This window comes from Haliotis rufescens, unplaced genomic scaffold, assembly GCF_023055435.1.
Source record: "Haliotis rufescens isolate VD_foot unplaced genomic scaffold, xgHalRufe1.0.p SCAF_2, whole genome shotgun sequence".
NCBI lineage: Eukaryota > Metazoa > Mollusca > Gastropoda > Lepetellida > Haliotidae > Haliotis > Haliotis rufescens.
In genome coordinates this window covers 64,700,604-64,727,743 of record NW_025963890.1, presented here as the reverse complement: position 1 = coordinate 64,727,743, position 27,140 = coordinate 64,700,604, and the positions used below count along the sequence as shown (strand labels likewise).

Sequence of the window (27,140 nt, the reverse complement as noted above, 5' to 3'; positions counted from 1 at the left end):
ATTTACGTTACGTCACTTGACTGTCAGCGTTTTTATTCTGACATGGAACAATAAAAAGCGTTCATAATACGACAGTACGTATTTGATATACGATATCGAGAGGACAAAATGTATATGCAAAACTGATTTTTGTTTACTGCGGTGTAATTGGGGGGACAAGAGTAGATCCTCAGACTTGATTTCTAGGTGATGCAAGATAAGAAACTATACAGCTTTATATTTGTGTGCTAAACCTTCTAAGTACAAAGGAAGTTAATCTTAAAGTTATTGTTTGATACAAAATCAATAAGATCTAAATATATTTTTATCAAATATCATTTTAAGTGATGTTTGTACAAAAGGCACCAGACAATCGAATATCTCATCCAGTTTCGAGTGAGTGAGTGCGTATGGTTTTATGCCGCTTTTAGCAATATCAAGGCGGGGGGGGGGGGGGGGGGGGGGGAGTTTTCATGAATCGATCATGTGAGAAAACATTACTTGAATTGCATTTCAATCATTTCCCAAGGTCTTAGTAATAGTTTATACTGAATAAATGCATGTCTAATGCAAGCGACTTGTTTCACATACGAAACAGCAGTAGCCTGCAACCTCGGGGTATCGCGGTACTTAACCTTTATGTTTATTCGTGTTCTCTGTATCAGATATCATTCATGTTATCAAACAATGCATATTTTACTGATAAAAGTTCATTATTTACATTAGTAGCCCCGAGTAAAAGCCGGGCCTCGCGCTCTGTTTGACAATGGAGAGAACTCCATCGTATCGCGGTACAGAGAAAAGTTTTGTATGGAGGTCCGAATTGGACAAAAAGAGGACATAATTCTACCAACCACTTGGTATGATCATGCCAGACATCAGTGATTTGTCCAGACAAGTGCAAAGACAGCACAAGTAAAATTCTAAATGTGTTATCAGCAAGAGGTATTCAATGCATATTTCCCGAAAAGTAAGAGAAAATTATTTTTATTAGTCAACATCAAAATATCAGAAATGATATTTTAAGATTGTTTAAAAAAAATTGGATGACAATAATTTGTCAAAAAATGGAAAAATGTTAAAAGTCAACAATAAATATATAAAAAGCACTCCTAGTATGCCCAAAGTATGTATTTATCTTTTGGTTACTAGCGAAGAACGTATTTCTAAGTTTGGCATTATGGCCCTTATGATCTCCCAATAGATTCTGGGCACAGAGCGGGAAAAAATGTGCGGACTACGTAACTTCCGTTACCTCATTAGTCGCCATGAATATCATATGCTAGTGATCTAGTTCAGGTCGATAGAGAAAGTTTACTTGGGGAACTGCGGGTTATATCGTTGGCCATTGATAGATGGGGGTAAGGCAATATTTACAACAGATGCCAGAAATATGTATCAACGGATTAATAACTCCTTACTTACAGCAGACGGAACATTCCGAGGAAATTGAAATTGTTAACGAAGTGAGCACTTCCCGGTTACTGATTTGCATTAATAGACAGCCGCTAAGAGGATTGTCCCGCGTGAACCACCGGAAATCACAAATGCCGCGATACGATGAATGCCGCGGTACCATGGGGTCCGAGTATACATTAAATTGGTTGTTAGGCAATATAAAAGTTCTTTCGTAATGATTTGGGTGGCCCTGAAAAGGGCCTGTGGACAGTGTCCTAAAATTGTAACAAGCAAGTTTTCTACCTGACGCTGGCTCTCTTACTGATTTTCACCTTCTTCGATCCAGGCTTGACGATTTTCTTTGTTGGCCTCTTGCTTGGCCTGGCCTTTTTGATAGCTTTCTTGAGCATTTTCTTTGGTCGTTTCTTGGTCGCCGATTTCCTTGCAGGCTTCCTTGCCTTCTTTGCCTTTCCCGTGGAACGCCTTCGTGCTTTGCCTTTGCCTGCCGACTTCTTCTTGCCGGCGGTCTTCTTGGCCTTCTTGGCGGGCTTCTTTGTCGAAACTGCTCCTACGCGGAAACGGCCTGACGCTCCATTGGCGAGAGATCCCTTGGGGCGGACCAGGGCTCCCGTCTGTAGACCTTTATGAAAGCCACGTTTGAGCAAACTTGGCAACAAAGTAAGAGGAATTCCAGGGTAGGTGGCCATGATGTAGCTTTTGATGGCCTGCACTGAAGAGCCTTTCTTGTCCTTCAGGACACCAATTGCCGCAACGATCATATTCACGACAGTTGGGCGACCCGATGGCTTGCGATTACCCACGGACTTCTTTTGGCTTTTAACAGGAAAGGTAAGCACTGCAGGCCTAGCAGGCGATTGGGATCCGGAACAAGATGGACTTGGCATGATTGTTAGATGTATTCTTGACAGGTACACTGAACAGGAATGCCTTCAACTGACGTGACGTCGCTCTTATAGGCAACGCGCGGACGTGAGAGAAGACAATCAACACATATTCGCACGAAATGTAAATAGGCTTAGCGATTTACTGCAAATTGTGTTTGTTTACCAATTCATTATGATATTTCCTTTTACTTCGTTCATATTGGTTAAACAAAAATGGTACCATTCAGCAGCACATGTTCTAGTGATTCCGGGGATCCACATCAATTCCTGCAGGAATTTGGTGTTGCTACGCTATTGTGGGTTTTACCGTGAACTATAAAGAGAAATGTTTTTAAAAACAACGTTCCACATTAAAAAATTGGCTTAACCAAAAACATCTTGCAAAACATAAGCTCAAAATTACGTTCATGTTAAACATGTCATGGTTCTAATTCAATAGATGTATCATACATAGCAGTACAAATCAGTTAGACAGCTCAATTTTTATGTTAAATGTTAGCTCAAAAACACAACATCGACAGAAAATCGTCCATTTTGAATGCATTTCAACTTGGGTTTTGACAATACTTGAACGCTTTTGCCATTCTGTAAAGTTATATATGTACAGTACGACCCGAACCTCACTTTCTAGTGTCACTAATTCTTCTCAACTCAGTTTATGACCCGAATTAAACAGAAAACGATCTACATTATTGGTCCTTTTTCGTGCCCATATGTTGTGACATTTTCCCACTAATTCCAATGCGTGTACAGTGTACACACTTCCGTCATGTATCTAGCCCAGCTGTTACCTTAAATACTTCTTATCTCCAGTACAAAATAACTTTAAAAATCAAACAAATATACAAAATATTAACACAGGTTTCCGGCAAAATTATTATATGGCCTATGAAAAAAATACGAAAAATATTCTACTAAATGTTATTAGAGACGTACGTACGGTTGTGCACACTGAACAATTATGTATTTTGGTATTGCTTTCAAAGAATATTTTTCATAAACACCAGATCTTCTTAATATTTTAACCAAATTATTTTGTGAAATAGATAACATCTTACAATAATTTCGGTGTGTTGAGATGAAATATGAAGCAGTGAAATGTTACCAACATAGATCTAAGCCAGGAACTTAATGATAATATTTTCCCGATCGTTTTCGGTAAAACATGTAGACTGTGTACGTGTAAACATGGTAAAGGAAATTATGAATACTATAGTATGTTCAGTATGTCATTGTCAAATATAGTATGTTTATACAATGAATAAACCCATGGATCAAGCCAATGAAATTCATTCAAGGACATGGAAATGTGTTCTAAATATGCTCCACAGATACAAATCTTGATTAATGATCTAATCCAAATATTGAGAGAAATAAATATTTTTCTAAATATTACAGTGTCCTTATGATAAAGGAATACAGAATGGTTTGGGTTAGATGTTATAATTCATGCTAATGATCTGTAACAAGATATCTAGATTTGTATTTCCATATATATTTTTTAAACATTTTTCATTTAAGTTTGGTTTGTTTGTTGTTTTACGCCGCACTCAGCAATATTCCAGCTATATGACGGCGGTCTGTAAATAATCGAGTCTGGACCAGGCAATCCAGTGATTAATATCATGAGCATCGATCCACGCAATTGGGATCGATGTATCAACCAAGTCAGCGAGCCTGACAACCCGATCCCGTTAGTCGCCTTTTGCGACAAGCATAGTCGCCTTTACCGGCAAGCATATGGGTCTTCAAAGACCTATTCAAAAACATACACAAAATATGTACCAAATAATTAGACGGAAAGGTGTTTGGTGCTCGCAGAAAAATAAGTAGTTTTGTTAAATGAATTCCTGTTGGCATTTGTAGGCACCTCCTTTTTCAATATTTTATTTGAAAATGTAGAAAAACATTCTGACAAACCACCTATTGTTTGTCCTATATCATGTTTGAGTTAGTCCCCAAATATCGCTAAGCGGGTGAAGTAATGATTAATTAATCTAATTATGATCTTATAATTCTTAATGGATTTCTAGAGAAAGAATTAGATCGTCTTTGGTGATGGACTGTTTGGCATGTTATCGAGTTTATCATGTTTATTGATACTGACAGTTTGTAACACTAAACAAATATGACGTAGACGTTATTACGTCATATCTATGGCCACCGCGCGGACGTAGTAGAAGACACCCAAGACCCATAGGAGGGAAAATACTTCGGATTTGTTATAGTGTTGTGTTTGTTTACCATTTTATTTTTGTATTATTGTTTTGTTTAACTAACATATAATGCACACATGTGTTGTATCTACCCCGCCCTCATACTGAAGTTTCCGGTGGTGAACTATGTTTTATGAAAAGCAATATTGGAAACAAATAATATTCAGTTTTTCAGTGTGATTACGAAAATGTTTGGAAAATAAACAAAACACGCTTACTGAAAACATTTCTTTCAAAGATTATATGTCTCTATATGACTACGTTAATGCGTATTTTTAATGGGACTATGATTCTGGTCCGTTTTCCGACTAGCATTTATAATATAATTGGTGCGTTGAGTTTCCTTAATCAATGCAACGTACGTCTCAAATGCACAAACAAATGGTTGCCTGAAATCCAGAGTGACATGTAACTCCCACCACTACAGTATTGAGATAATGGCTGTTGAAGTTTTGAATTGTTGTCATTGAAACGAATAGTCTTAATCTAAGTCTCAGAATGTACTATACATAAGTTTTAGTGGTGCTTGTGCACATGCAATGTGTTTTGTTTTTTACTGAAACCACATTTCTGCACCAGGATTTTCAAGACACCACAAACCCGTACACGTAATACATTGACAACTCGATCCATAGTAAAACATCGATTCGGAACAAATTTCACAAACATTCAAACCAGTGAGCCTGACTTATCGGGTTTTCACATGTGTTTTAAGCAGATATTGCAAATGACTGAAAACTTAAACCTTAATTTCTAGGTAAAATAACTATTTAAGGGGAACATTTGGCCTTATAGTCATAATTAAGTTCGTGACAATAATTAATGTCAGCTACTGCTACAACACCAGATGACAACAATGAGTCTGAATCATTTTCAAGGCAAACACGTTGCAACAATGTAATGTTTGTGGCAGGCAATTTCTGGGTTATAGCGAAAACGGCACCTCAGCAAAACGTCACCGGGCGAAAACGTCACCGATTGGCGAAAACGGCACCTCGACTCAAGCGAAAACGGCACCTCGACTCGAGCGAAAACGGCACCTTATTTTTTTTTTACCTTGGTCAAATAAATGATATTAAACTTACATTGTAACTTGCAAAGGCCAATAATTGTGAGATGTTTAAACAAGTTTACATTAGAAATTAGCCTCTGCTCCAACTATAATCCAACTTAGCTTATACGCAACTCAACTTATGGTGAAAACATAACATGCTTTGACGAAAGATAATAGAAATTAAACTCACATCGTCTGTTACAAACACAAATAATTGTGAAATAAAACAAATAAGAAATTAGCCCCCCACTCCAATTTACTCACCGACTTTTATTCACTATACGCTTTGAAGTTTTAAGTACCTTTACTCAATTTAAGCTGAAACTGATTTAAGAGACCTAACATGGTGCTGTCAGGTCACAATTATTCACAATGGCCTATCGATGTGTTGCATGCGAGAAGAATGTCAGAAAAAAAATCAACATGCTGTATCCTTTGTGACTACAAAAATCGTTGTTATCGTTATTAAAAATAGAGGTGCCGTTTTCGCCCGACACATAGTAGCCGTTTTCGCCAAATGCGGTGCCTTTTCGCCAGAGAAATCGGTGACGTTTTGCTGAGGTGCCGTTTTAGCCTGCACCCGCAATTTCTTCTTCTTTTTCTCAACACTGGAGCATAGATATCTAGATTCTAATAAGATTTCATATTTTTCAAGACTTTTCGGTGACAATGTATCTTTTCCAAAAAAAACGTCGACATATTAATGATTACAGAGTACAAAACACGAATATACTGGTAGCGATATCATCTCTTAATGATTAATTTCCCTTAAAGCGAGATGTGGTTATAGCTGACTTAAGACAGCTGCCTCCACAAAATACAATGTTTTGATATTATATTGGCGCTTCTCGCACCTGTTATTAAGCAAAGGTTGTAACTTAATCCCCAAACCGAATTATGATTCATGTTTTGTAATGATAGTAATAAATATATTTGTATACGGGAACTACTAAAATTACACTACAACATAATTATCAAAGCATACAAAGTACATTTATGATGTCATCCTGTTTAGTATAAAATTCAAATATGCGCGTATTCCGTTTTAAATACCCAGTCTGACTTTCAACTACATTCTTCTGCAGCGGGTTCTTTGACAAGTTGTTGCATGTACTGTTAACTGTTTTGACTGTTGAAAATGGGATACCTCATCTGACAATAGATCAAAATTACCGGTAAACTCATTTTGTTTGTCATTTACCCAAACATCATTCAACAGAAACAAACATTTAGACTGTAAGCATTGCTGATCAGAGACGACAGTTGACACTGACGTAAACATCTCTTGCTCTGTTCTTGACTGCGAGATTGTGCTTCAGGTTTTTGGATATTTGTTTATGAATGTTCAAGCAGTTATCGCCGACCGAAACTTCACACAAATGTAAAACTATAAGTTTGTAAAGTCTTAGTTTGTATTTTACAAGAGGTTTTCCATCATGCATTAGACATAATAAACTAAATAGGCCTATATAGCGGTGTATCAATGTATGTGTTCTGCTAGCTCAGTGTAGACACAGACTATATGTCAAACGGAGACTTCTTCTTACACTGAGTATTATGAGGGTAAACGTTTACTCAGTATATTCAGCATCGTTTCACTGAATGGTAAACATGATCTATGTTATAATGTGATGTATTATGGTTCAGTGCCAGAAGTAAAATTGTCAAGTGCAATGATTCACCGAATGTAGCCGAGACTGGCGTTTGGGTTCTACAGTCAAGACATGACCCTACACACAGGACCATGTAACTAATAATAGTAACAAACAAACTCGGCCTCATCTACGATTTTATTGCTAGTTTTTTTCACTGTTATTATTAGATACATGTCCTGTGCCCTACATCAAGTCTTGACTAGGACTCCATCGAGGCTCACGGCTACATTGAAAGGTACTGGCCACCACCAGTTACCACATTTTTTTAATTGTTATTTCTGAAATATCCTCTGTATGAAGTTGACTGTACCAATAACTTTGAATTTTGTGAAAGTATGAGCAAATGTGATGTCGACTGTCGACTAACTGTACCAGTTTGTATCATTGTCTAAGCAGCATGTGCCATGTGATCACACAAACCTATTCAGTTACATTTTTAGCTGTCTCTGGTATAACATTCAAATGTTTTATTCTTTAAAATTATTCCAGATGACATAAACTTATATACCCAAATTTAATATACACATTAGGGCTGGGACGAGTCCAAATTTACTACCCGGGTACCCGACCCCCTATTATCCGACCCTACCCGGGTCCTACCGCAAGTCTCAAGAGTTGGGAACAAAATGTCTGATGAGTAATTGTTTTACCGCAACCCTGGCTAAAACTATTTAGATACATGTATCAAACAATCAGATCATGCGTTCACTGAAGTTGACTGAAGCTTTATCTTTACTCAAACATATACAAGTCAACAATGGTCAAATGGAATGTGTGCATTGTCATGAAGAAATGCGAGCATTAGTGACTTGTAGTGTTACCACTGAGCTATAGTGAGTTTTTGTCATTAAACAATATATCACATGACTAACCACAGGTCCGGGTAGTCCTATGGGTACCTGGGTCCTACTCAGGACCCACCCGACATGAGTACCCGAGTTACCCGTCCCAGCCCTAATACACATGCTTATCCATGACAGTTACTGTATTCGACATAATAAGCGCCCAGGACGCTCTCAAAATTAGAAATAGGGGGCTCTTATTGAATATTATTTTGGTGAAAAAAACAGAGCTGAAAGGTAAATTTCGTGGTTTATGCTGACAGCCTGAAATGTTTATGTATGACAGATATATTTTTTCAGAATTAAATTGCCCATAATTAAGGATGCATATAACACATAAGTGTGTATTATACGCGAAAAAACGAGTCTTGAGTACATTGATCAATCGCAAGGGGTGCTAATTGGGATTGTTCACTAGCCAATATATTAGCAAATATCGCTGTGGGCGCTTATGAGAGCGGGGCGCTTATTACGTCACATACAGTATGTGCTATGGATATTGCGATATATTCAGGTTATGAAAATTTGGTCCAGGGACAATTGCTCTGGTTTCAATACTCTTAGTTTTAACAACATGAACAAAGGAATTATTACTCTGTAATAATAATTTCGCCAAGGTGTATCTTGTGCTAGTACAACATTTATTTGAACTTAGTGTGTATTTCATATTTATTCTTCGGCCTTCAATAGCATTGATGCATATACAAATAATAACAGTAGTTTTTTATGATTGTAGTGATTAAGTTACAGTTGGTGCAAAGATGGCTGACAAACCAAAGGTAAAGCGTCGGAAACAGAAACTACTCAGTTCCAAAGATGGAGAAGAGGAGGGTCTGGTCAATGCAGGAATTGTGAGTACTTTTGTCAAATCTTTGTTTTATCACTTGAAACACAAATTCACCTGTTTTGAGTTCAAATATTATTGTTATATAACTTTGAAGTATCTCCGTTCCAATTAATTGTTTGATTCCCGAAGAAAAATACTAGGGTAAGCATGGTAAGGAGATAGGAAAGGGAAATGAATTTTTTTAATGTTTTCTTTCAAGGCCTGTACAGATCTATAGATAAGCTGTGTATTTGTGTAAAATACCCCCCAAAAGTATTCAAAACTCAATTACTTTCAATTTACTTGTGTACAGAAACACATGCATTAAATGAAAAATTAAAATGTATAAGAAGAGCTAGGTAAATACCCTATGAAGCTTTTTCAGCAAGTGTACAAAGGAGCTAATTTACAAAACACAATTACGAGCTAAGTTACTTTCCGAGTCAAGCCTATATATTTAGAACATTATTTCAGTTTTTTTAAATCTTGAAATGTTCACAAAGTTTGGGAAAAACCCAATAGAGTGATGAATAGATGAGTGAAAAAATATTGGTTCCCCAATGAAAAATGTAATAACCCAATTAAAATAGAAACCCTAGAGTAAAAACTCAGTTGCTCAAAAAGTTATCTAGAGCTCTGCCTGTAGTGACGGAAAGAATTTTAAATTAGTGACAAATGATGATTTCTTGTTGCTGTAGGACTCCGACACAGAGGCAGCGTACCAGGCCTTCTCCCAGACGGAGGGGGAGTCGTCAGCTGCTGAACTCAGTGTATGTTATTATCATATTAATTATTGTTCTTACTAGTGCATGGTGGCACATGGTCCTGTGCACAGCATACAGGTCACTATCACGAAGAATAGTGATGGGTGTCTTCGTAGAATTTCTCGGGCTTCGGTCCTGCCTCACACTGAAACACATGTAACATGTGGTCTGTCCTTAGGCCAGTGACTGTCCCAAATATGCCTCTGTACACTCTGCAGTGAATGGGTACCCGATAGGATGAGATTGTAATGTGACCATTGACCAATGTTGACCTAATACCGCCTCATAATCAGCATGGGTTGTATACTTCCCAGGGAGCTGAGAATGAAATTCGAGTGTGCACCTATACATTGACCGGGTTAATACTAATGTATGGCTATGAGAACTCACTGAGTGGAATTCAGTGCATTATGAACAGACTTATCATTAAACCCTCATCTATCATGTATGTGTTAGAAATTCCCAAATCCGTAAACAAAGGTCAGCCAGGTGATTCCTGAAAGCCTGGTTTTGATTATGTGGATCTGTAAAAGGTGTTATCAGAGTATGTTATATCCTTGTAGTTGTACAGTGTTCGAAATCAAGCCAGAAAGTCGAGGGGTCTTTGTCATAAGCCCTGCAGCTCTGGATTAAATAATATAGGAGAAAACTTCATGGACTTCAGGACCCCTCTTATTTTCCAACACGGTACCTTGGTCAATATTGTAAATGATTATAGTCAAGAGTAAAATACTTTGTAGTATCAGTTAGCCAAATATTTCTTCTAAATGGCCAGGGGGCACGGGTGGCCCAGTCGTCTAAGGCGCCGCAATTTGCTGTGCAGAGTTGCGTCCCTTGGGCACGCTAGAAACCTATGATTGTGGGTTCGAATCCCGGTTCGCCCCGATTATGTTTCTAGGTTTGTCAGCACTATACCCGTGCTCTTGGGTTTCACCGAAGTGGTAAACCTCTGAGACCTGCATCACTTCGGGCTTTCCTCCCACATTAAGCTGACACGCCGTGATATGACTGGAATACTGTTTAAAGCGGCGTTAAACACAACTCTCTCACTCACTCTAGATGGCCAACATATTCAAAATAGGTGAGCGAAGATATTGTGTGTGTACGTATGTTATGATACTGACTGAAGTGTATTGGTGGACTGTAGGCCAGAGAGGAAGTGGAGCAGGCCCATTCCCTGGTGAAGGATGTGAAGACACGGCACAAACGGCGGCAGAGGGAGGTAACATCATGAGGTCTATGTGACCAATAAATTCACAATATTATGTCCTGTAATTAAACACCATTAAACATCATTAAACTGTCATTAAGATCAGATATATGTTCTCTCTACAGCTAAACAAAGAGGACATCCCATTATGGGTCATGTCAGAACGACCTTTTTGAACTTTGACTGACTAATGAAATGACTAACAAGAAGTTGATATTAGCCAATCAGAAAGCATCTTCGTCGAGCTATGATTCAAATTGGCAACTACGCTTTGAAAAATATTCTCACAAAGATATCAATTCAAAAATTGAAAACTGAACATACTGGAATGTCTAATAGATGGCCTAGATTGTATTTCAGTACTTCACACATGCAATGCAAAATCTCTTTCATTCAAATGTTTATCCAACTGAAACAACAGATGGACAATTTATTTGATAGATAATGGACTGTTGTTTGGAAAACCCTGTGTTAAACATTTGGAGGTTCATGATTAGAAAACACATTCTGACTGTCACTTTCCTGACCTGGTAAGCGACACTCTGATTGGTCAGATGAAAGTTCGTTCAGACGTAATGGGATGTCTTCAGATCTTTGTTTAGCGAAAGCTAGAACTAAGATCTGATTTTAATGAGATTGGTAATTTAACATGAATTGAGGTAAAAAAACAACTTTTTAAAATTCTTCTTACGACTCATAACTGATTAGGTGAGTTTAATATTGCTGAAGAGTGCCATACTGCATTAAACATTTTGATACAATTCTAGTTGTCCCAACTGGTGACACCTAAAGATGACGTGAGCGGGGAGCTGAAGACGATGAAGATGAAGAGTCGCAAGAAGATTGAGGAGGAGACAGCCAGGGAGGAGGAGCTCGCTGCAGCCATTGCTGCTGCCGAGGCAGAGGAGTCTGCAAGGGAGGCTGAGGCGCCCCAGCCGCTGGAGACAGAAGATGGGACAATCCCCATGCCAGCAGAAGAGGAGGTGACAGAGACAATCAAACCAGAGGAAGAGACCACACCTACAGGGGAAGGTGGGTGTAGTCACTTGACTAACTGTTGGTGTGGTCATTAGTAGCAATAGGGGAGGGGTCGGAGGAAGAGGCCACGCCTACAGGGGAAGGTGGGTGTAGTCACTTGACTAACTGTTGGTGTGGTCATTAGTAGCAATAGGGGAGGGGTCGGAGGAAGAGGCCACGCCTGCTGGGGAAGGTGGGTGTAGTCACTTGACTAACTGTTGGTGTGGTCATTAGTAGCAATAGGGGAGGGGTCGGAGGAAGAGGCCATGCCTACAGGGGAAGGTGGGTGTAGTCACTTGACTAACTGTTGGTGTGGTCATAAGTAGTAATAGGGGAGGGGTCGGAGGAAGAGACCACGCCTACAGGGGAAGGTGGGTGTAGTCACTTGACTAACTGTTGGTGTGGTCATTAGTAGTAATAGGGGAGGGGTCGGAGGAAGAGGCCACGCCTACAGGGGAAGGTGGGTGTAGTCACTTGACTAACTGTTGGTGTGGTCATTAGTAGCAATAGGGGAGGGGTCGGAGGAAGAGGCCACCCCTACAGGGGAAGGTGGGTGTAGTCACTTGACTGACTGTTGGTGTGGTAAGTTTAGAAGCAATAGGGGAGGGGTCGGAGGAAGAGACCACGCCTACAGGGGAAGGTGGGTGTGGTCACTTAACTGACTGTTGGTGTGGTAAGTTTAGAAGCAACAGAGGAGGGGTCGGAGGAAGAGACCACACCTACAGGGGAAGGTGGGTGTGGTCACTTAACTGACTGTGGGTGTGGTCAGTTTATTAGCAATGTCAAGTTAACACACAACATGTCACATTTTGATTAGCAACCTTTTACCATCATGAAGTGTTAGCATGTTTGTGTTGTGACAGTCTCCATGCCGGACACCACTATGGAGACAGCACCACCAGACACAGGCGAGATCACCATGGCTACAGTTCCAACAGAGTCGACGGAGACAACAACAAAAGCTCCACGAGGATCATCTCTCCGAGCCAAGATGAAGAAAGTTCTTGAGAAAGCTAGGGTGAGAGGAAGCGTTTTTTGTTCAGAAGCCCCCTGGGAATTCTGAGGTACTGCATGCTTGACATCAACTGTCTCCAAGCATTCATGGTATTTGGTTTCGGCCCCTTGGTATTCTAGGTTAGAATACTCCCCAGTAAATAATACTGGTCGTCAGAGCAAACTATATGGATGGGGTGGTCAGCCTCGGTGACACTGTACCCAGATGAAGTGGATTAGTGCTCATAATATCAATCACTGAATTGTCTGGTCCAGATTTGATAATTAACATACTGCCTTTATTTGTTGGAATATTACTGGGTGCAGATTTTTCAACAAACAAACATTTGTTTTTTTACTTAATTTTGTTTGTTGCAGGAACAAGCTGAAGATGAGATGAGAGAGGAGGCTAGAGAGGAGCGTGCCAGACAGCGGGACATCAGGCACGAGAAGGCGAGGACACGGTTCGACACAGAGGTGAGTCAGACAGTGGGACATCAGGCAGGTTCGACACAGAGGTGAGTCACACAGCGAGACATCAGGCAAGAGAAGGCGAGGACACGGTTTGACACAGAGGTGAGTCAGACAGTGAGACATCAGGCAAGAGAAGGCGAGGACACGGTTTGACACAGAGGTGAGTCAGACAGTGGGACATCAGGCAGGAGAAGGCGAGGACACGGTTCGACACAGAGGTGAGTCAGACAGTGGGACATCAGGCAGGAGAAGGCGAGGACACGGTTCGACACAGAGGTGAGTCACACAGCGAGACATCAGGCAGGAGAAGGCGAGGACACGGTTCGACACAGAGGTGAGTCAGACTGCAGTACATCGGGCAGGAGAAGGCGAGGACACGGTTCGACACAGAGGTGAGTCAGACAGTGGGACATCAGGCACGAGAAGGCGAGGACACGGTTCGACACAGAGGTGAGTCACACAGCGAGACATCAGGCAGGAGAAGGCGAGGACACGGTTCGACACAGAGGTGAGTCACACAGCGAGACATCAGGCAGGAGAAGGCGTGGACACGGTTCGACACAGAGGTGAGTCAGACAGTGGGACATCAGGCACGAAAAGGCGAGGACATGGTTCGACACAGAGGTGAGTCAGACTGCAGTACATCGGGCAAGTGAAGGCGAGAACACAGTTCGACACAGAGGTGAGTCAGACAGTGGGACATCAGGCAAGTGAAGGCGAGGACACGGTTCGACACAGAAGTGAGTCACACAGCGAGACATCAGGCAGGAGAAGGCGAGGACACGGTTCGACACAGAGGTGAGTCAGACAGTGGGACATCAGGCACGAGAAGGCGAGGACATGGTTCGACACAGAGGTGAGTCAGACAGTGGGACATCAGGCACAAGAAGGCGAGGACACGGTTCGACACAGAGGTGAGTCACACAGCGAGACATCAGGCAGGAGAAGGCGAGGACACGGTTCGACACAGAGGTGAGTCAGACAGTGGGACATCAGGCACGAGAAGGCGAGGACACGGTTCGACACAGAGGTGAGTCAGACTGCAGTACATCAGGCAGGTTCGACACAGAGGTGAGTCACACAGCGAGACATCGGGCAGGAGAAGGCGAGGACACGGTTCGACACAGAGGTGAGTCAGACAGTGGGACATCAGCCAAGAGAAGGCGAGGACACGGTTCGACACAGAAGTGAGTCACACAGCGAGACATCAGGCAGGAGAAGGCGAGGACACGGTTCGACACAGAGGTGAGTCAGACAGTGGGACATCAGGCAGGAGAAGGCGAGGACACGGTTTGACACAGAGGTGAGTCAGACAGCGGTACATCGGGCAAGAGAAGGCGAGGACACGGTTTGACACAGAGGTGAGTCAGACAGCGAGACATCCGCCAAGAGAAGGCGAGGACACGGTTTGACACAGAGGTGAGTCAGACAGCGAGACATCAGCCAAGAGAAGGCGAGGACACGGTTTGACACAGAGGTGAGTCAGACAGCGAGACATCCGCCAAGAGAAGGCGAGGACACGGTTTGACACAGAGGTGAGTCAGACAGTGGACATCAGCCAAGAGAAGGCGAGGACACGGTTTGACACAGAGGTGAGTCAGACAGCGAGACATCAGCCAAGAGAAGGCGAGGACACGGTTTGACACAGAGGTGAGTCAGACAGTGGGACATCAGGCAGGACATGGTGAGGACATGGTTTGACACAGTCACACAGCAGGACATAGGCAGGAGAAGCCTCAAAAATGTTTTACCTTCACTTCTGGAGCTCTCATAAATATAATCCTGCACATGTTTTTCAGATCACTGAGGAGGAAATGGAAGAAAAACTTCAAGCTCAGAAACTGAAGTTGCGCTGGAAGAAGAAAGGGCCAAAGTCTGATAAGGTAAGACGCATGTATTTACCCTGTTTCCCATTGACAGCCAGTCTTTCTCTATTCATTTTCCCAAAGTGTTTTACAAAAACACAACTTGAAAGATATGTTATTGCCTTTGTATAATATACTTTGACAAAAGTGTAGGGGATGTTAAAAATCACCAATACAATGTCTTCTGATCTATTTGGTATTGGAAAATGGAAGTGATTTGATCCTATCTGCAGGAGAGTAGGTGATCATATTTTAATGGGTGTGATGAGATGGTGACGCACTAGGTCGTGAAAGTGGTCGGAATATCAAATTCCAAATTTACATTTTGCAGCCAACATCACTAATGTGTTAAATAAGTGTCTTTGACCGTTCAGTTCGATGAAAACAATATGCATCTGCTCACAATCAGGAATGTAATGGTGGATAAAGGTCACATGTTTCATGACTGTCACAATGTTGTGTTTGGGAGGTGCTTTTTTTTCGGACATGTTATTGCCATATAAATCACTTACTTTCATAGCCAGACATTGATGTATTTCCCCCTTAAAACAAATTATCTTCTACTTTCTATGTATTGTATAATTCTTTTAACATGTTTACAAGAATTATTTTGTATACTTTTTCATGCAGATAATGTGTGATGTGATACGTTACAGGAAATGGGAATGCCAACTGCAGAAGAGGCGTTCGACTTCTTCACTCGGGAGTATGAACCCGAACCGGAAGTGGAGGAGAAGAAAGAAGGAGAAACAAAACCCGAGGACAAGAAGGAGGAGGAGACGGAGCCAAAGGAAGGGACAAGCGAGGAGAAGGAGGAGGGAGAAGGAGAGGTGGGGACAGTCATTCCTCTAGATATTGGAATGTTTTCTAAAAACATTTGCTTTAAGTGAGATTATGTTAAAGAATGGGCAAAATCAAGGTCACCCATTCATTTCTAGGAGGGTTAAACCTTGACTTAAACCAGAGTGCTGAAGTTGATGTTGTTGGGTCCTGAGATGTAGTTTCATTTATTAGTTTCACACAGAGAAGAGCCTTAGAAAGTAGGAGAAAACAATAAAAGATAATTGTTTCCCTTTTTTTCAGGAAGGAGATAAAAAGAAAGATGACAAACCAGAAGGTAACTTTTACAAAACTTTGCATACCCAACTGTCTCTAGACATCAAAGTACTAGAATTGGGATTTCGGGCACACTTGGGCCAAGAAGAACCCTTTTTTAGCCCACATGTCTTTATTGTCTTTATTGGCAGATATATCACACTAGGAAGCACTGTAAGCACCCTGTTTGTTGATTCTTGGTTTGTCAGCACCATCCGCATCTGAATCTAGTAATTCTGGTTTACCAGGCAATGCATAGTGTGGCTCCTGCATACTTCCAGGAACTGATAGTACCATACAGGCCTGCACGTTCTCTCCGATCGAAAGATCAACATCAGCTATTGGTGCCAAAGTCACGTACCGACACACATGGTGACAGGTCATTTCAACATGCTGGCCCATGGCTATGGAACAGTCTGCCACAAGAAATCTGAGAAACAGAAAATCTGACAAACTTTAGAAAGACACATTTAAAACCTGTCTCTTCAAGAGAGCCTTTGACTAGATCAATGAGGTTCTAAGCACATTTGAGCAGTTGTTACTTGGAAAATGTGCTATGCAAATTTGTAAGAATTTAGCAACACGCATTGCCATGGGTTTTCCTCCTACATTTACTCGACATACCATTGGTTTTTGGTGAGGAAGGGTTATTAACATCCATGTCACTCATTCAGTGGGAGCAAGGGTTGCTGTGTCATCATGGTCATTTGAGACACCAACTTCACTGTGCAGAGTTGCTTCCCTTAGTCATGCCAGGATCATATTGTGTGTTCAAATTCTAGATGGGTCCAGATCTCTTGGTTTGTTGACACCATTCCCATGCTCCAGGGTTTACCCAAGTGATCAACATCAAAGACATGCATCCATTTGGGCTTTCCTCCCACATTAAGCTGACACTCCATGATGTGAATGAATAGGGGTTGGGTTCAAAACAAAATAGAAAATAATTCACTCGCTCACCTGATCCTAGGAGGTTGAGTGTGTCAGTGAGTGTGTCAGTGAGTGCTCTGTTTAGTGCTCTGTGCTCAGTGAGCAAGAGGGTATCCTGAGCTTCACCAAAATTTGTAAAATATCATATGTTATGATGTAATATATCTGTTATACTGTTATATATCTGTTATATATCCATTGTGTTAAGCATCCATTTACTGTTATGTATAGTATATACCATATATCATTGTGATGGTATATATCTGTTATATTGTTATATATCTTGTGTCATATCTGTTATTTTGTTGTACATATCTGTTATACTGTTACATATTCATTATGGTGTAATATATCTGTTATACTGTTAGGTATTCATTATGGTGTAATATATCTGTTATACTGTTAGGTATTCATTATGGTGTTATATATCTGTCATACTGTTAGGTATTCATTATGGTGTTATATATCTGTTATACTGTTGTATATTCCTTATGGTGTAATATATCTGTTATACTGTTATATATCTCTAATATGGTTATGCATCTGTTTGAGGATGTTTCTGATCTCTGCACAGATGAGAAGCCCCTTCTAGAAGACTTTGGTGTGGAGGGAGACGAAGGAGGGTACGGTCAGACCACTGTGGGCCGAGCCGAAGTTACTGCCCCTGATAAGCTGCGAGAGAAAGAAGAGAAATTATTATACATCCCGTCACTCATCAGCCGTAAGTTTGTTTGTTTTTTGTTTAACGCTGCACTAAGCAATATTCCATCTATATGACAGTGGTCTAAATAATTGAGTCTGGACCAGACAATCCAGTGATTGATATCATGAGCATCGATCCACGCAATTGGGATATATTGATGACATGCATCAACCAAGACAGCGAGTCTGACCACCCAATCCCTTTAGTCGCCTTACGACAAGCATAGTCGCCTTTTACGGCAAGCATGGGTTGCTGAAGACTTATTCTACCCCAGATCTTCACGGGTCACCATAAGTTTGTACCTGCAGAAGGCTAGCATCAAGGCAGCATCATACACACATTGAGTAAACTAATCTTGTTAACAGGTTTTAAATATATAATTGTCAACATACTTCAAAAATCAAAATAAGTTGATCATTTTACCATCATGATTCATCACAAAGTTTGGGGAGGTCAGGGTAGCCTAGTGGTTAAAGTGTTCGCTCTTCACCCCAAAGACCCGGGTAAGATTCCCGACATGGGTACAATGTCTGATGCTCATTTCTGGTGTCCCCTGCCGCGATATTGCTGAAATATTGCTAAAAGCAGCATAAAACTATACTCACTCACCGCAAAGTTTTTCGACAGTAGATACCTAACGATCTGAAGTAACCATGGTAACATGTAACCTGTATACTTCACATTGGGACCATGGAATTCCCCTTTTGCACAAGGCACCAGTGTTTTTTAACTGTATGTACAACACTTAACGGAAAGCAAACATATTTTAGTGACTTAGTGCTTGTGTTAGTTTAGAAGCTTGCCCTCTAAAAGCAAGACAAAAGAATACTTCAACCCTCACAATAAACAAAAGAACTGACCAGCCCAAGTTCAGCTTGGGGCAATCAGGCTGGAAACGTGTACCGTACATAATCTAATAAAATACACCAATTACACTCTAAAACCAATACCATATGTATCCTGATAAACTATAAAAAAGACACTGCCACACATAGTGTATCCAATTGTTTAGGTGCACGAAGCCCACACTTGAGCTGATTGTAAATCAAGTTCAAGGGGAGATGAGGGAGGGTACAAAATAAAAACGAAACATGCAGCGGACTTTATGATGATACGGGCTGTGCCTGAGAACCCAAGACTATTATTTTTTTATAGCCTTACACATGAGTTGTAACCATAGCAGCAACAAAATGCCAAAGTTGACAAAAATGTGCAGGGGAAGTTTGATGTATGGGGCCAGTTTTATTCTAGTTCATAACATATTACAGATGAAAAAATGCATGCTTGGATTGTATGCTTGATGGATTCCTGTAACGTGCATCTTGTTGTGTCAGTGCCCACATCTGAGAAGGTAGGGCAGGACCTGGCCCCCCGGTTCTTGGAGGAGGAGGGTCTGTATGTTGGCACACGACCCCTCATCCCCACCCGCAACCAAAACAAGATGGAGAACAGGCTGCTGCACGAGCCAGACAAGGTACCCAATCTATTTTTGATTTTACTTTCATTGAAATTAATATAATAATGATAATTTCATTGAGACCAAATAAAAATTCAGACTTAATCTGTTTCCTGTGTGAATGAGGCAGTTTTTAGGAAAGTGTGATCTGCAGATGTTGATGTGTTGTAGGGAAGACGTTGGTTTGGTGAAGATGGACAGATCATAGCATTGCCGGACCCGCTGAGGTCTACCCCCTCACGGCCAATCGTACCTGAGGAGGTGGAGCCATACCTGGAAACAGTGTTTCGGAAGGTGAGGAACACCATCATAGTCTACTCGTTTCATTACCCTTTTGTTGTTGACAAATATGTGACATTATCGCGTCGCTATGTCATATATCTAAATAAAAATAATATTGCAGCAGCATGTATACATCGCAAGACTCAAGTCCTTAGAAGGCATGCTCAAAGTCTTGACATTATTACAGTAAACTATGATTATAAAGAATACGCTTATAACAAACTAACAGATGTAAAGAACTGTTTTCGGTCCCGTCCATTGCTGTATATATGTTGATATATGTTTGTAATAAACTAACATTAATGGTCCCTTTGAATTCATTATGACCGTAGTTTACTGTATTTGAAAAAATTGGATCCGTGTGCATTCAAATTTTATTCTCAGCTCCTTTGGGAGTATTTAACCTAAGCAGCCTCTGCCGAGTACCCAGTTGCTGCTGAATGGGTGTGGGGTAGGACGAGCGGTCTAGAAACTGGAGTCAAGCTTGCCATGTGTGGTCAACCTTGGAACATGTGCTTGCTGTGTTTCAGAACATGTAGACAGTACAAAGTGCATGTATTTGAGTTTAACTGATCATTTGATTTCCTATGACTGCGGTTTAAAGTAGCCTTATATCATACAGGCGATCATGCGTGAGTTTGACTGCCGCTACATAGATGGGGCTATTGACGGCTCAGGGCGGTACCAGCTTGACGTCGACATCAACTCCATCAGCTTCACTCATCATCATCTGTTCAGCAAGGAACATGTCCTGTCTCAACGACTGACAGAGCTCAACCGGCTGTATCTCGTCAGAAAGAAAAAAAATATCACAGAATTCCTCATCGAGAAGGTTTGAATAATCATTTGTTAATGCTTATGTGTATTTCTTCAAAATTTGTAACCATCAAGTTGTATAGTTAAGCATATTTTACGACTAAGCTATGATAATATACGAGATATATATTGAGACACTTCGAGCATTGTATGTGCGGTATTCTGTGATTACTGATTTCAGTTAGAGCAATAAATCATTAATGTTTATATTATACTGTCAAAAAATCTGGGAACTGAAATGATGTTTGTCCAACACAGAGTAATGGAAATTAACCCCCTCAGAATTGCAGAGATCATCCTGACTGATTATATGTATTGGCAGTTGGTACAATAACTGGAGACATTTTGTCTGATGTTTCATGACCAACATTTACCATTCTCACTTAAACCATCTTCTAGAGGCAAGGGAGTTACCTGACTATAAAAGTCCACTTTCCACCCTTGCCAAACTAGGCTGGTATTATGGAGTTATTTTGGGGGTGAATTAATGAGTCTACATGCATAGTCCAGTCAAAATCAACAAACAAAAACAAAATCAACATCCGATTCGTAAACTGTCGTGCAGATTTCGGTCGATTGCAGGATTTGCAACATAGCATCAACAGATATTTTCCCAATCTTTTAACGTTTTTAGTCAAGGTGCTCATGTGACTTGATGGATTTTGTGAAGTAAGACCTGTTTTATTACAATATGGATCTTGATTATCGATCAGATTGGCTTCACTGGGCACCACCATTTTGTTTGAAGCAAATGCAAGTGATGTCAGAGGTTGAATCTGATTGGTCAATAGGAGGAACATAAAGGGATATAACTCGTAATAGTCACTGGTGGGGCTTTGATCGAACCCAGACATTCAGGCCTAGTTCGGCAAGGGTGGAAACTGGACTTTTACAGTCAGTTAACTCCCCTGCCGTGGGAAGATGACGTAGACTAGTTTACCCGTGATCATGTAGATAACCATACAAGAATATGATCAAAGTTCATTCAATAAAATCAGTTATAATTGACATTTAATTTTTATAGCATTAATATCCTAAAAATCCTTTCCCTTTTTACACATGTTTAATTGGAAAACCTACTGAATACATCTGGGTCCTTTTGTGTACTTTCAGCTGAGAGCTCTGAAGAACTCGGCCCTCCATTTGAAGGATCATATATTGTCACACAAGGTTTGTACGCCATCATTTTGATGTGTTGATAGACATTCAGTTTTGTATGATTCAAAATATATATTTCAAACCTTGTTACCAGGTAACAAGATACTGTTCTCCGACTTAAGTTAGTCATGTGATTTAAACCGCTAGAGAACCAAATTTATGGGTCACTATTTCTCTAATAATGGTTGTAAAGACTCTGGACACTGACAACCGCTGGATATTGCTGAATGGTGATGGAAGCTGGACAATTAAGAGAGAGGAAAGCGGTGCGGTCACTAGATTGTGACTACACTGGTTTTACAACCCGGTGACAATCACGGCATCAAGTAATCAAACCAAACTAATGTTTGATAGCAATGTAATGATCCACCTTTTCTAATCATAAGACAAGTATAAGAAATATTATAACTGGCCTGTAAATATTCCAATCTGGATCATTAAAAAAAGAGTGGTTGATATTGTGAACAACAATCTATTTTGTTTAGTGTCTGTCAGTCATTGAGCGGCTCATTCTGTGCCCACCACTCCTTCACAGTGAGTGCCGTGAAGACCCGGGGTAGAATAAGTCTTCAGCAACCCATGCCTTCCGTAAGAGGCGATATGCTTGTCGTAAGAGGCGACTGACAGGATCGGATGCTTAGGCTTGCTGATTTGGTTGATGCATATCTTTGCATCCCAATTGCATAGACTAATGCTCACGATGTCAATCACTGAATTGTCTTGTCCAGACTTGATTATTTACAGACTGCCATCTTTAAGCTGGAATATTGCTGAGTGCGGCGTTAAACAACAAACAAACAAACAAACAAACCTTCACAGAGAGCTTGGACACAGGTCATGTCGTCTTCAAATTCTGGTCATATAGTATCTGTTCCTGATCTGGATTCCTGTTGCCTAAAATAACATTGTTTCAATAGGGAGAGATGAGTGTAGCGGACAGAGCAAACTACGAGAGGAGGCTGGTGGACTACAAGTATGAAATAAGGTTAGTTCACTGCCGTACAGTCCACCCTCATTAATCTAATCATGGGACAAAGGTGTCTCTGTATGCAGTTGGCCACTTATTCCTGTTTTTGTGTGGCACACTATGCTACACTTCTAACATGACATTATTACAGCCACATAGTGAAACTACAACACAACAGGTACATAGTAATGGTACATTTTTCATAAACATTTCAATAATTTATCCATAAATTATTAATACATCAAACGTTTGTGACAATAAACTAAAACACCCTCTTCAGTTAACTGATCAATTTGCTCAGTAACTTCCAATAACTCAGACCAAGAGGGTACGAACAAGTCACAGTTAATGGGGAGGGGAGGGATACTTTCTAGGAATACATGCACATCTTACTTGTCCTGCTTGTGGAGTGAGAAAAGTAGAATGTGGTCATATTTCCGTGTCAAAATGTTGAGTTACATCAGCCTTTGTAAGGTTTCCACTATAATCACTAAATGAAAGCTCCTCTCCTTGACTGTTGAAATGTTTTGTTGCTATCTATCTGATAAGATTCAAATATAAAGTCATGGCTGTGTTGTAAGAGAATGTCCACAAGAATAATCTTTACAAATTAGCTCATATATCAGAAAATAATATTTTCTGTCAAAATTGTTCTGGATATGGTTAATGTCAACTTAAATTTAGAATTTGAATGAGAAATATGTTCATTATTTTTGTCTGTATTTATGTCCTGACAAGTATTAAGCTTGGATAGTATTAGTGTACATACACTCGTCACTTTCCTTAATCTCAGGCAAACCCGTGTGATGCGGGACCGCGAGGAGCTTACCGACCGGCAGCTTCTGAAGAACATCATCAACACTTGGAAGGAGGTGAAGAAACAGAGAGAGTTCCAGAAGTTTACATCCACCACTGTTAAGCTGCAGGTCCGCAGGTAAGGGGGAACAATGCCGGTGTCGTCACTGAGGCGAGGGATGCCATCCACCACTGTTAAGCTACAGGTCTGCAGGTGAGGGGGAACAATGCCGGTGTCGTCATTGGGGCGAGTGATGCCATCCACCACTGTTAAGCTGCAGGTCCGCAGGTAAGGGGGAACAATGCCGGTGTCGTCACTGAGGCGAGGGATGCCGTCCATCACTGTTAAGCTGCAGGTCCGCAGGTGAGGGGGAACAATGCCGGTGTCGTCATTGGGGCGAGTGATGCCATCCACCACTGTTAAGCTGCAGGTCCGCAGGTAAGGGGGAACAATGCCGGTGTCGTCACTGAGGCGAGGGATGCCGTCCATCACTGTTAAGCTGCAGGTCCGCAGGTGAGGGGGAACAATGCCGGTGTCGTCATTGGGGCGAGTGATGCCATCCACCACTGTTAAGCTGCAGGTCCGCAGGTGAGGGGGAACAATGCCGGTGTCGTCATTGGGGCAAGTGATGCCATCCACCACTGTTAAGCTGCAGGTCCGCAGGTAAGGGGGAACAATGCCGGTGTCGTCACTGAGGCGAGGGATGCCGTCCATCACTGTTAAGCTGCAGGTCCGCAGGTGAGGGGGAACAATGCCGGTGTCGTCATTGGGGCGAGTGATGCCATCCACCACTGTTAAGCTGCAGGTCCGCAGGTAAGGGGGACAATGCCGGTGTCGTCACTGAGGCAAGGGATGCCGTCCACCACTGTTAAGCTGCAGGTCCGCAGGTAAGTGGGAACAATGCCGGTGTCGTCACTGAGGCGAGTGATGCCATCCACCACTGTTAAGCTGCAGGTCCGCAGGTAAGGGGGAACAATGCCGGTGTCGTCACTGAGGCGAGGGATGCCGTCCACCACTGTTAAGCTGCAGGTCCGCAGGTAAGTGGGAACAATGCCGGTGTCGTCACTGAGGCGAGTGATGCCATCCACCACTGTTAAGCTGCAGGTCCGCAGGTAAGGGGGAACAATGCCGGTGTCGTCACTGAGGCGAGTGATGCCGTGACATAATCAGGCATGGTCAGTCATCCTGCATCTCCTGAGTGTTCTCTTAGTAAAGATACCAAACTGAAAAATGGAAAAGATGAGGTTACTTTTATATACCCAAGTAAGTATATACTTTTTGGTTAACAGCTTGAGAGTGAAGTCCCAGTCCTTTTAATGTTTTCTAGGGATTTGTGTTGTGTTGTTGACAGGAGCCTGAAGAAGACCCCTTTGACATTACCTTGTGTTATAGAGAGGATATGATGAAAGTAGAGGATCAGTCCCTTCTGCCTTGTGTATTATAGAGAGGAGATGGATAAGGAGCAGGACCAGTCCTTTTAATGTTACCCTGTGTTATAGAGAGGAGATGGACAAAGTGCAGGACAAGTCCCTGTAATGTTACCCTGTGTTATAGAGAGGACATGGACAAAGTCCGGGACCAGGAGGTGTGGAAGCTGGAGATGGAGGAGGAGTTGGAGGAGACGCGGGAGGAACATGAGGAGGAATACAACCGCAAGATGGCCATCTTCCGGGAACAGAACCTGTTGTGGGAGAAACAGCAAGCCGACAAGGTTTGAAAATGTCTGCTTATGAAATGATACCTGAGGTATTCAAAAGTTTTGTAAATATTTCTTACATTCAATATTCAGAGATTTTTTGTTTGGATGTTGGTGCTTGAAAAATAAACATCTGACATTGCCTAGGAATTAGATTCTATTTGCAGGTTGTCTCAGTCAATTCATTATCCCCCTACAAAGTGTTTTTCAGGGGGTATTAAAATGGACACTACAATATTTCTTCAGCAAACTTTGTACATAGATAGTTTAGTGGTGAACTGGTAGCTTTTGATAGTTTGGAACTTTGAGAAAAAAAGTATTCTCATTTCCATGACAACAACTTTGACTTTGACTGAAAATAGCTACAGTGCTTGTTTCCGGAGCCGATCTTGAAACTGTACAATATTTCTTCAACAAACTTGGCATATACATTGGCCTTATGAAGAACTGGTGCTTTTTGATAGTTTGGGATATTTTTAAAATTAATTTTACAAGTTTCCATAGTAACGACTTTGACTTCGATTGAAAAGGGGGTAGTGCTCATATCCAGAGCTGATCTTGAAAAACTGACAATATGTCTTCACCAAACTTGGCACATAGATACACCTAGTGGTGAACTGGTGCCTTTTGATGGTTTGGGAATTTTTTGGGAAAAGTAACTTTCCATGGCAACAAGTTCCATATGTTTATCCACGACAAGTATTTGCCATTGCTGGTGGATATTGATGCCTTCAATGGTCTCCATGCTTTTGCCACCCTCTGATCATGTGAGAAGTGCAAATGTATATTTGCTGTCATGTTCATGTTTCTACAGAGAGAGGCGGAGAAAAAATTGAAGAAGGGACGTAGAGCATCAAAGGCATCGAAGGCATCACGACAGAGTGGCAACGCTTCAGCCACAGAGGAGCAGACTGAGGTATGACACATTGATGTCCTGCTAATGGCATGATTCTGTCAGTTCTAGTTCTCCTGATACAAATGAATAACAGGTTAGAAGGTTGGCTACTCTGTCATCATGCAGAGGATGCAAGTTCACTGCTCCACATTGATGAAATATTTAGCCTCTTTTCGACCAGTGCACTGACACTTCTGATACTTTGATTCCTCTAATGCTGACAACTGAGTGGATATGCTTGTAGGAGTCTCTCAAGGCTGCCCAGGAGATTGTAGACGCGGAAGAGCTGCCGAAGCCTGAGATGCCGGAGAAATTTGAAGAGCAAGCCATCAAAGAGGCAATCAGGGTCAAGGCCATGCAGAACAGGAGACGACCAGGTCAGTGAACACCCTGGAAGATCAGTAGCCCATGCTTGTAAGAACAAAACTGATTCCCCCACCCCCTAACACTCCTTGTATTCAATATTATCTTACCCCAGGGGGATTCTGGGTTAGTAGTAGCCCCCTATGGTGGTTGTAAACTCAGGTGGTTAGGATCGGTGACTTGGTTCAGTGAGTGTCATCGTACCCAGACAGCGTAGATTGTAGCTCACAATTTTCAACAATCACTTTAAGTTTATTATAACCGTGTTTTACTGTACACTTATTTGTATTTGTTCAGTTGACCTTGATCCAAACTTCATACTTTCATTAATGAGTTTCCCAGTCATCTAAAATGCCCTTGTTTCTATGTAAAGTTGTCTCCCTTGGCCATTAAACTTCAAGGATCTGCTTCACATGGATTAAATCTAATGATTAGACCTGATTATGATCCTTGGTTTGTTAAGAATTAACTTTACTATTTTGGGGGTTTTTTTTAAATAGTTTTTTTTTACGTTTATTCCTCCATAAACGCAAAAACATTTAAGTCATTCATCTAAATAAATCTATCAACAGTAGAGACTCCACAGACTGCTTATTTAATCATTAACCCTATAACCTATAACCTGTAGAAATCAGTGACATTATTCAGGGCAGTAATGCAACCCACGTCATGAGCACCATCAGGAAATAGTACACTGCTAGTGGTAACTTCTTTCTGGTTTATGGAAACATAAATGCCAAAAGTTGCTTGGTTAGCCATAGCCAATGAAATGCCTTGGAATCACT

The 27,140-nt window shown here is 41.3% G+C and overlaps 2 protein-coding genes across 10 annotated transcripts in view; one reads left to right on the top strand and one right to left on the bottom strand.

Annotated features, from left to right (window-relative positions):
* Positions 1 to 1,431: 1,431 nt before the first annotated feature.
* On the bottom strand, positions 1,432 to 2,320 carry LOC124116699 (sperm-specific H1/protamine-like protein type 2). The gene has a single exon (XM_046478137.2). It carries the CDS (start codon positions 2,280 to 2,282, stop codon positions 1,677 to 1,679), a length of 606 nt encoding a protein of 201 aa, XP_046334093.1. The 5' UTR covers positions 2,283 to 2,320; the 3' UTR covers positions 1,432 to 1,676.
* Positions 2,321 to 6,614: 4,294 nt separating this feature from the next.
* The window catches only part of LOC124116724 (coiled-coil and C2 domain-containing protein 2A-like), a 50,592-nt gene continuing 30,066 nt past the window's right edge, over positions 6,615 to 27,140 (top strand). Inside the window, exons 1-20 of one of the 9 annotated variants that reach the window (XM_048400333.1) lie at positions 6,615 to 6,727; positions 8,786 to 8,900; positions 9,574 to 9,645; positions 10,787 to 10,861; positions 11,617 to 11,881; positions 12,730 to 12,884; positions 13,238 to 13,336; positions 15,133 to 15,216; positions 15,855 to 16,028; positions 16,282 to 16,315; positions 17,798 to 17,944; positions 19,261 to 19,400; positions 19,554 to 19,676; positions 20,287 to 20,496; positions 21,594 to 21,650; positions 22,556 to 22,623; positions 23,399 to 23,539; positions 24,956 to 25,112; positions 25,912 to 26,013; positions 26,237 to 26,369. In XM_048400333.1, the coding sequence (XP_048256290.1) occupies positions 8,811 to 8,900; positions 9,574 to 9,645; positions 10,787 to 10,861; positions 11,617 to 11,881; positions 12,730 to 12,884; positions 13,238 to 13,336; positions 15,133 to 15,216; positions 15,855 to 16,028; positions 16,282 to 16,315; positions 17,798 to 17,944; positions 19,261 to 19,400; positions 19,554 to 19,676; positions 20,287 to 20,496; positions 21,594 to 21,650; positions 22,556 to 22,623; positions 23,399 to 23,539; positions 24,956 to 25,112; positions 25,912 to 26,013; positions 26,237 to 26,369 (2,326 nt within the window). In that variant the 5' untranslated portion in view covers positions 6,615 to 6,727; positions 8,786 to 8,810. Of the gene's footprint in view, positions 6,728 to 8,785; positions 8,901 to 9,573; positions 9,646 to 10,786; positions 10,862 to 11,616; positions 11,882 to 11,959; positions 11,971 to 12,126; positions 12,149 to 12,409; positions 12,416 to 12,484; positions 12,507 to 12,575; positions 12,598 to 12,729; positions 12,885 to 13,237; positions 13,337 to 14,285; positions 14,364 to 15,132; positions 15,217 to 15,854; positions 16,029 to 16,281; positions 16,316 to 17,797; positions 17,945 to 19,260; positions 19,401 to 19,553; positions 19,677 to 20,286; positions 20,497 to 21,593; positions 21,651 to 22,555; positions 22,624 to 23,398; positions 23,540 to 24,955; positions 25,113 to 25,911; positions 26,014 to 26,236; positions 26,370 to 27,140 lie in introns of those variants that run through there. The other 8 variants (XM_048400335.1, XM_048400334.1, XM_048400340.1 and 5 more) reach the window with 8 other exon arrangements.

Excerpts from the sequence above, each read along its gene's own strand:
- LOC124116699 (XM_046478137.2), bottom strand. The coding sequence starts at position 2,282 with ATGCCAAGTCCATCTTGTTCCGGATCCCAATCGCCTGCTAGGCCTGCA.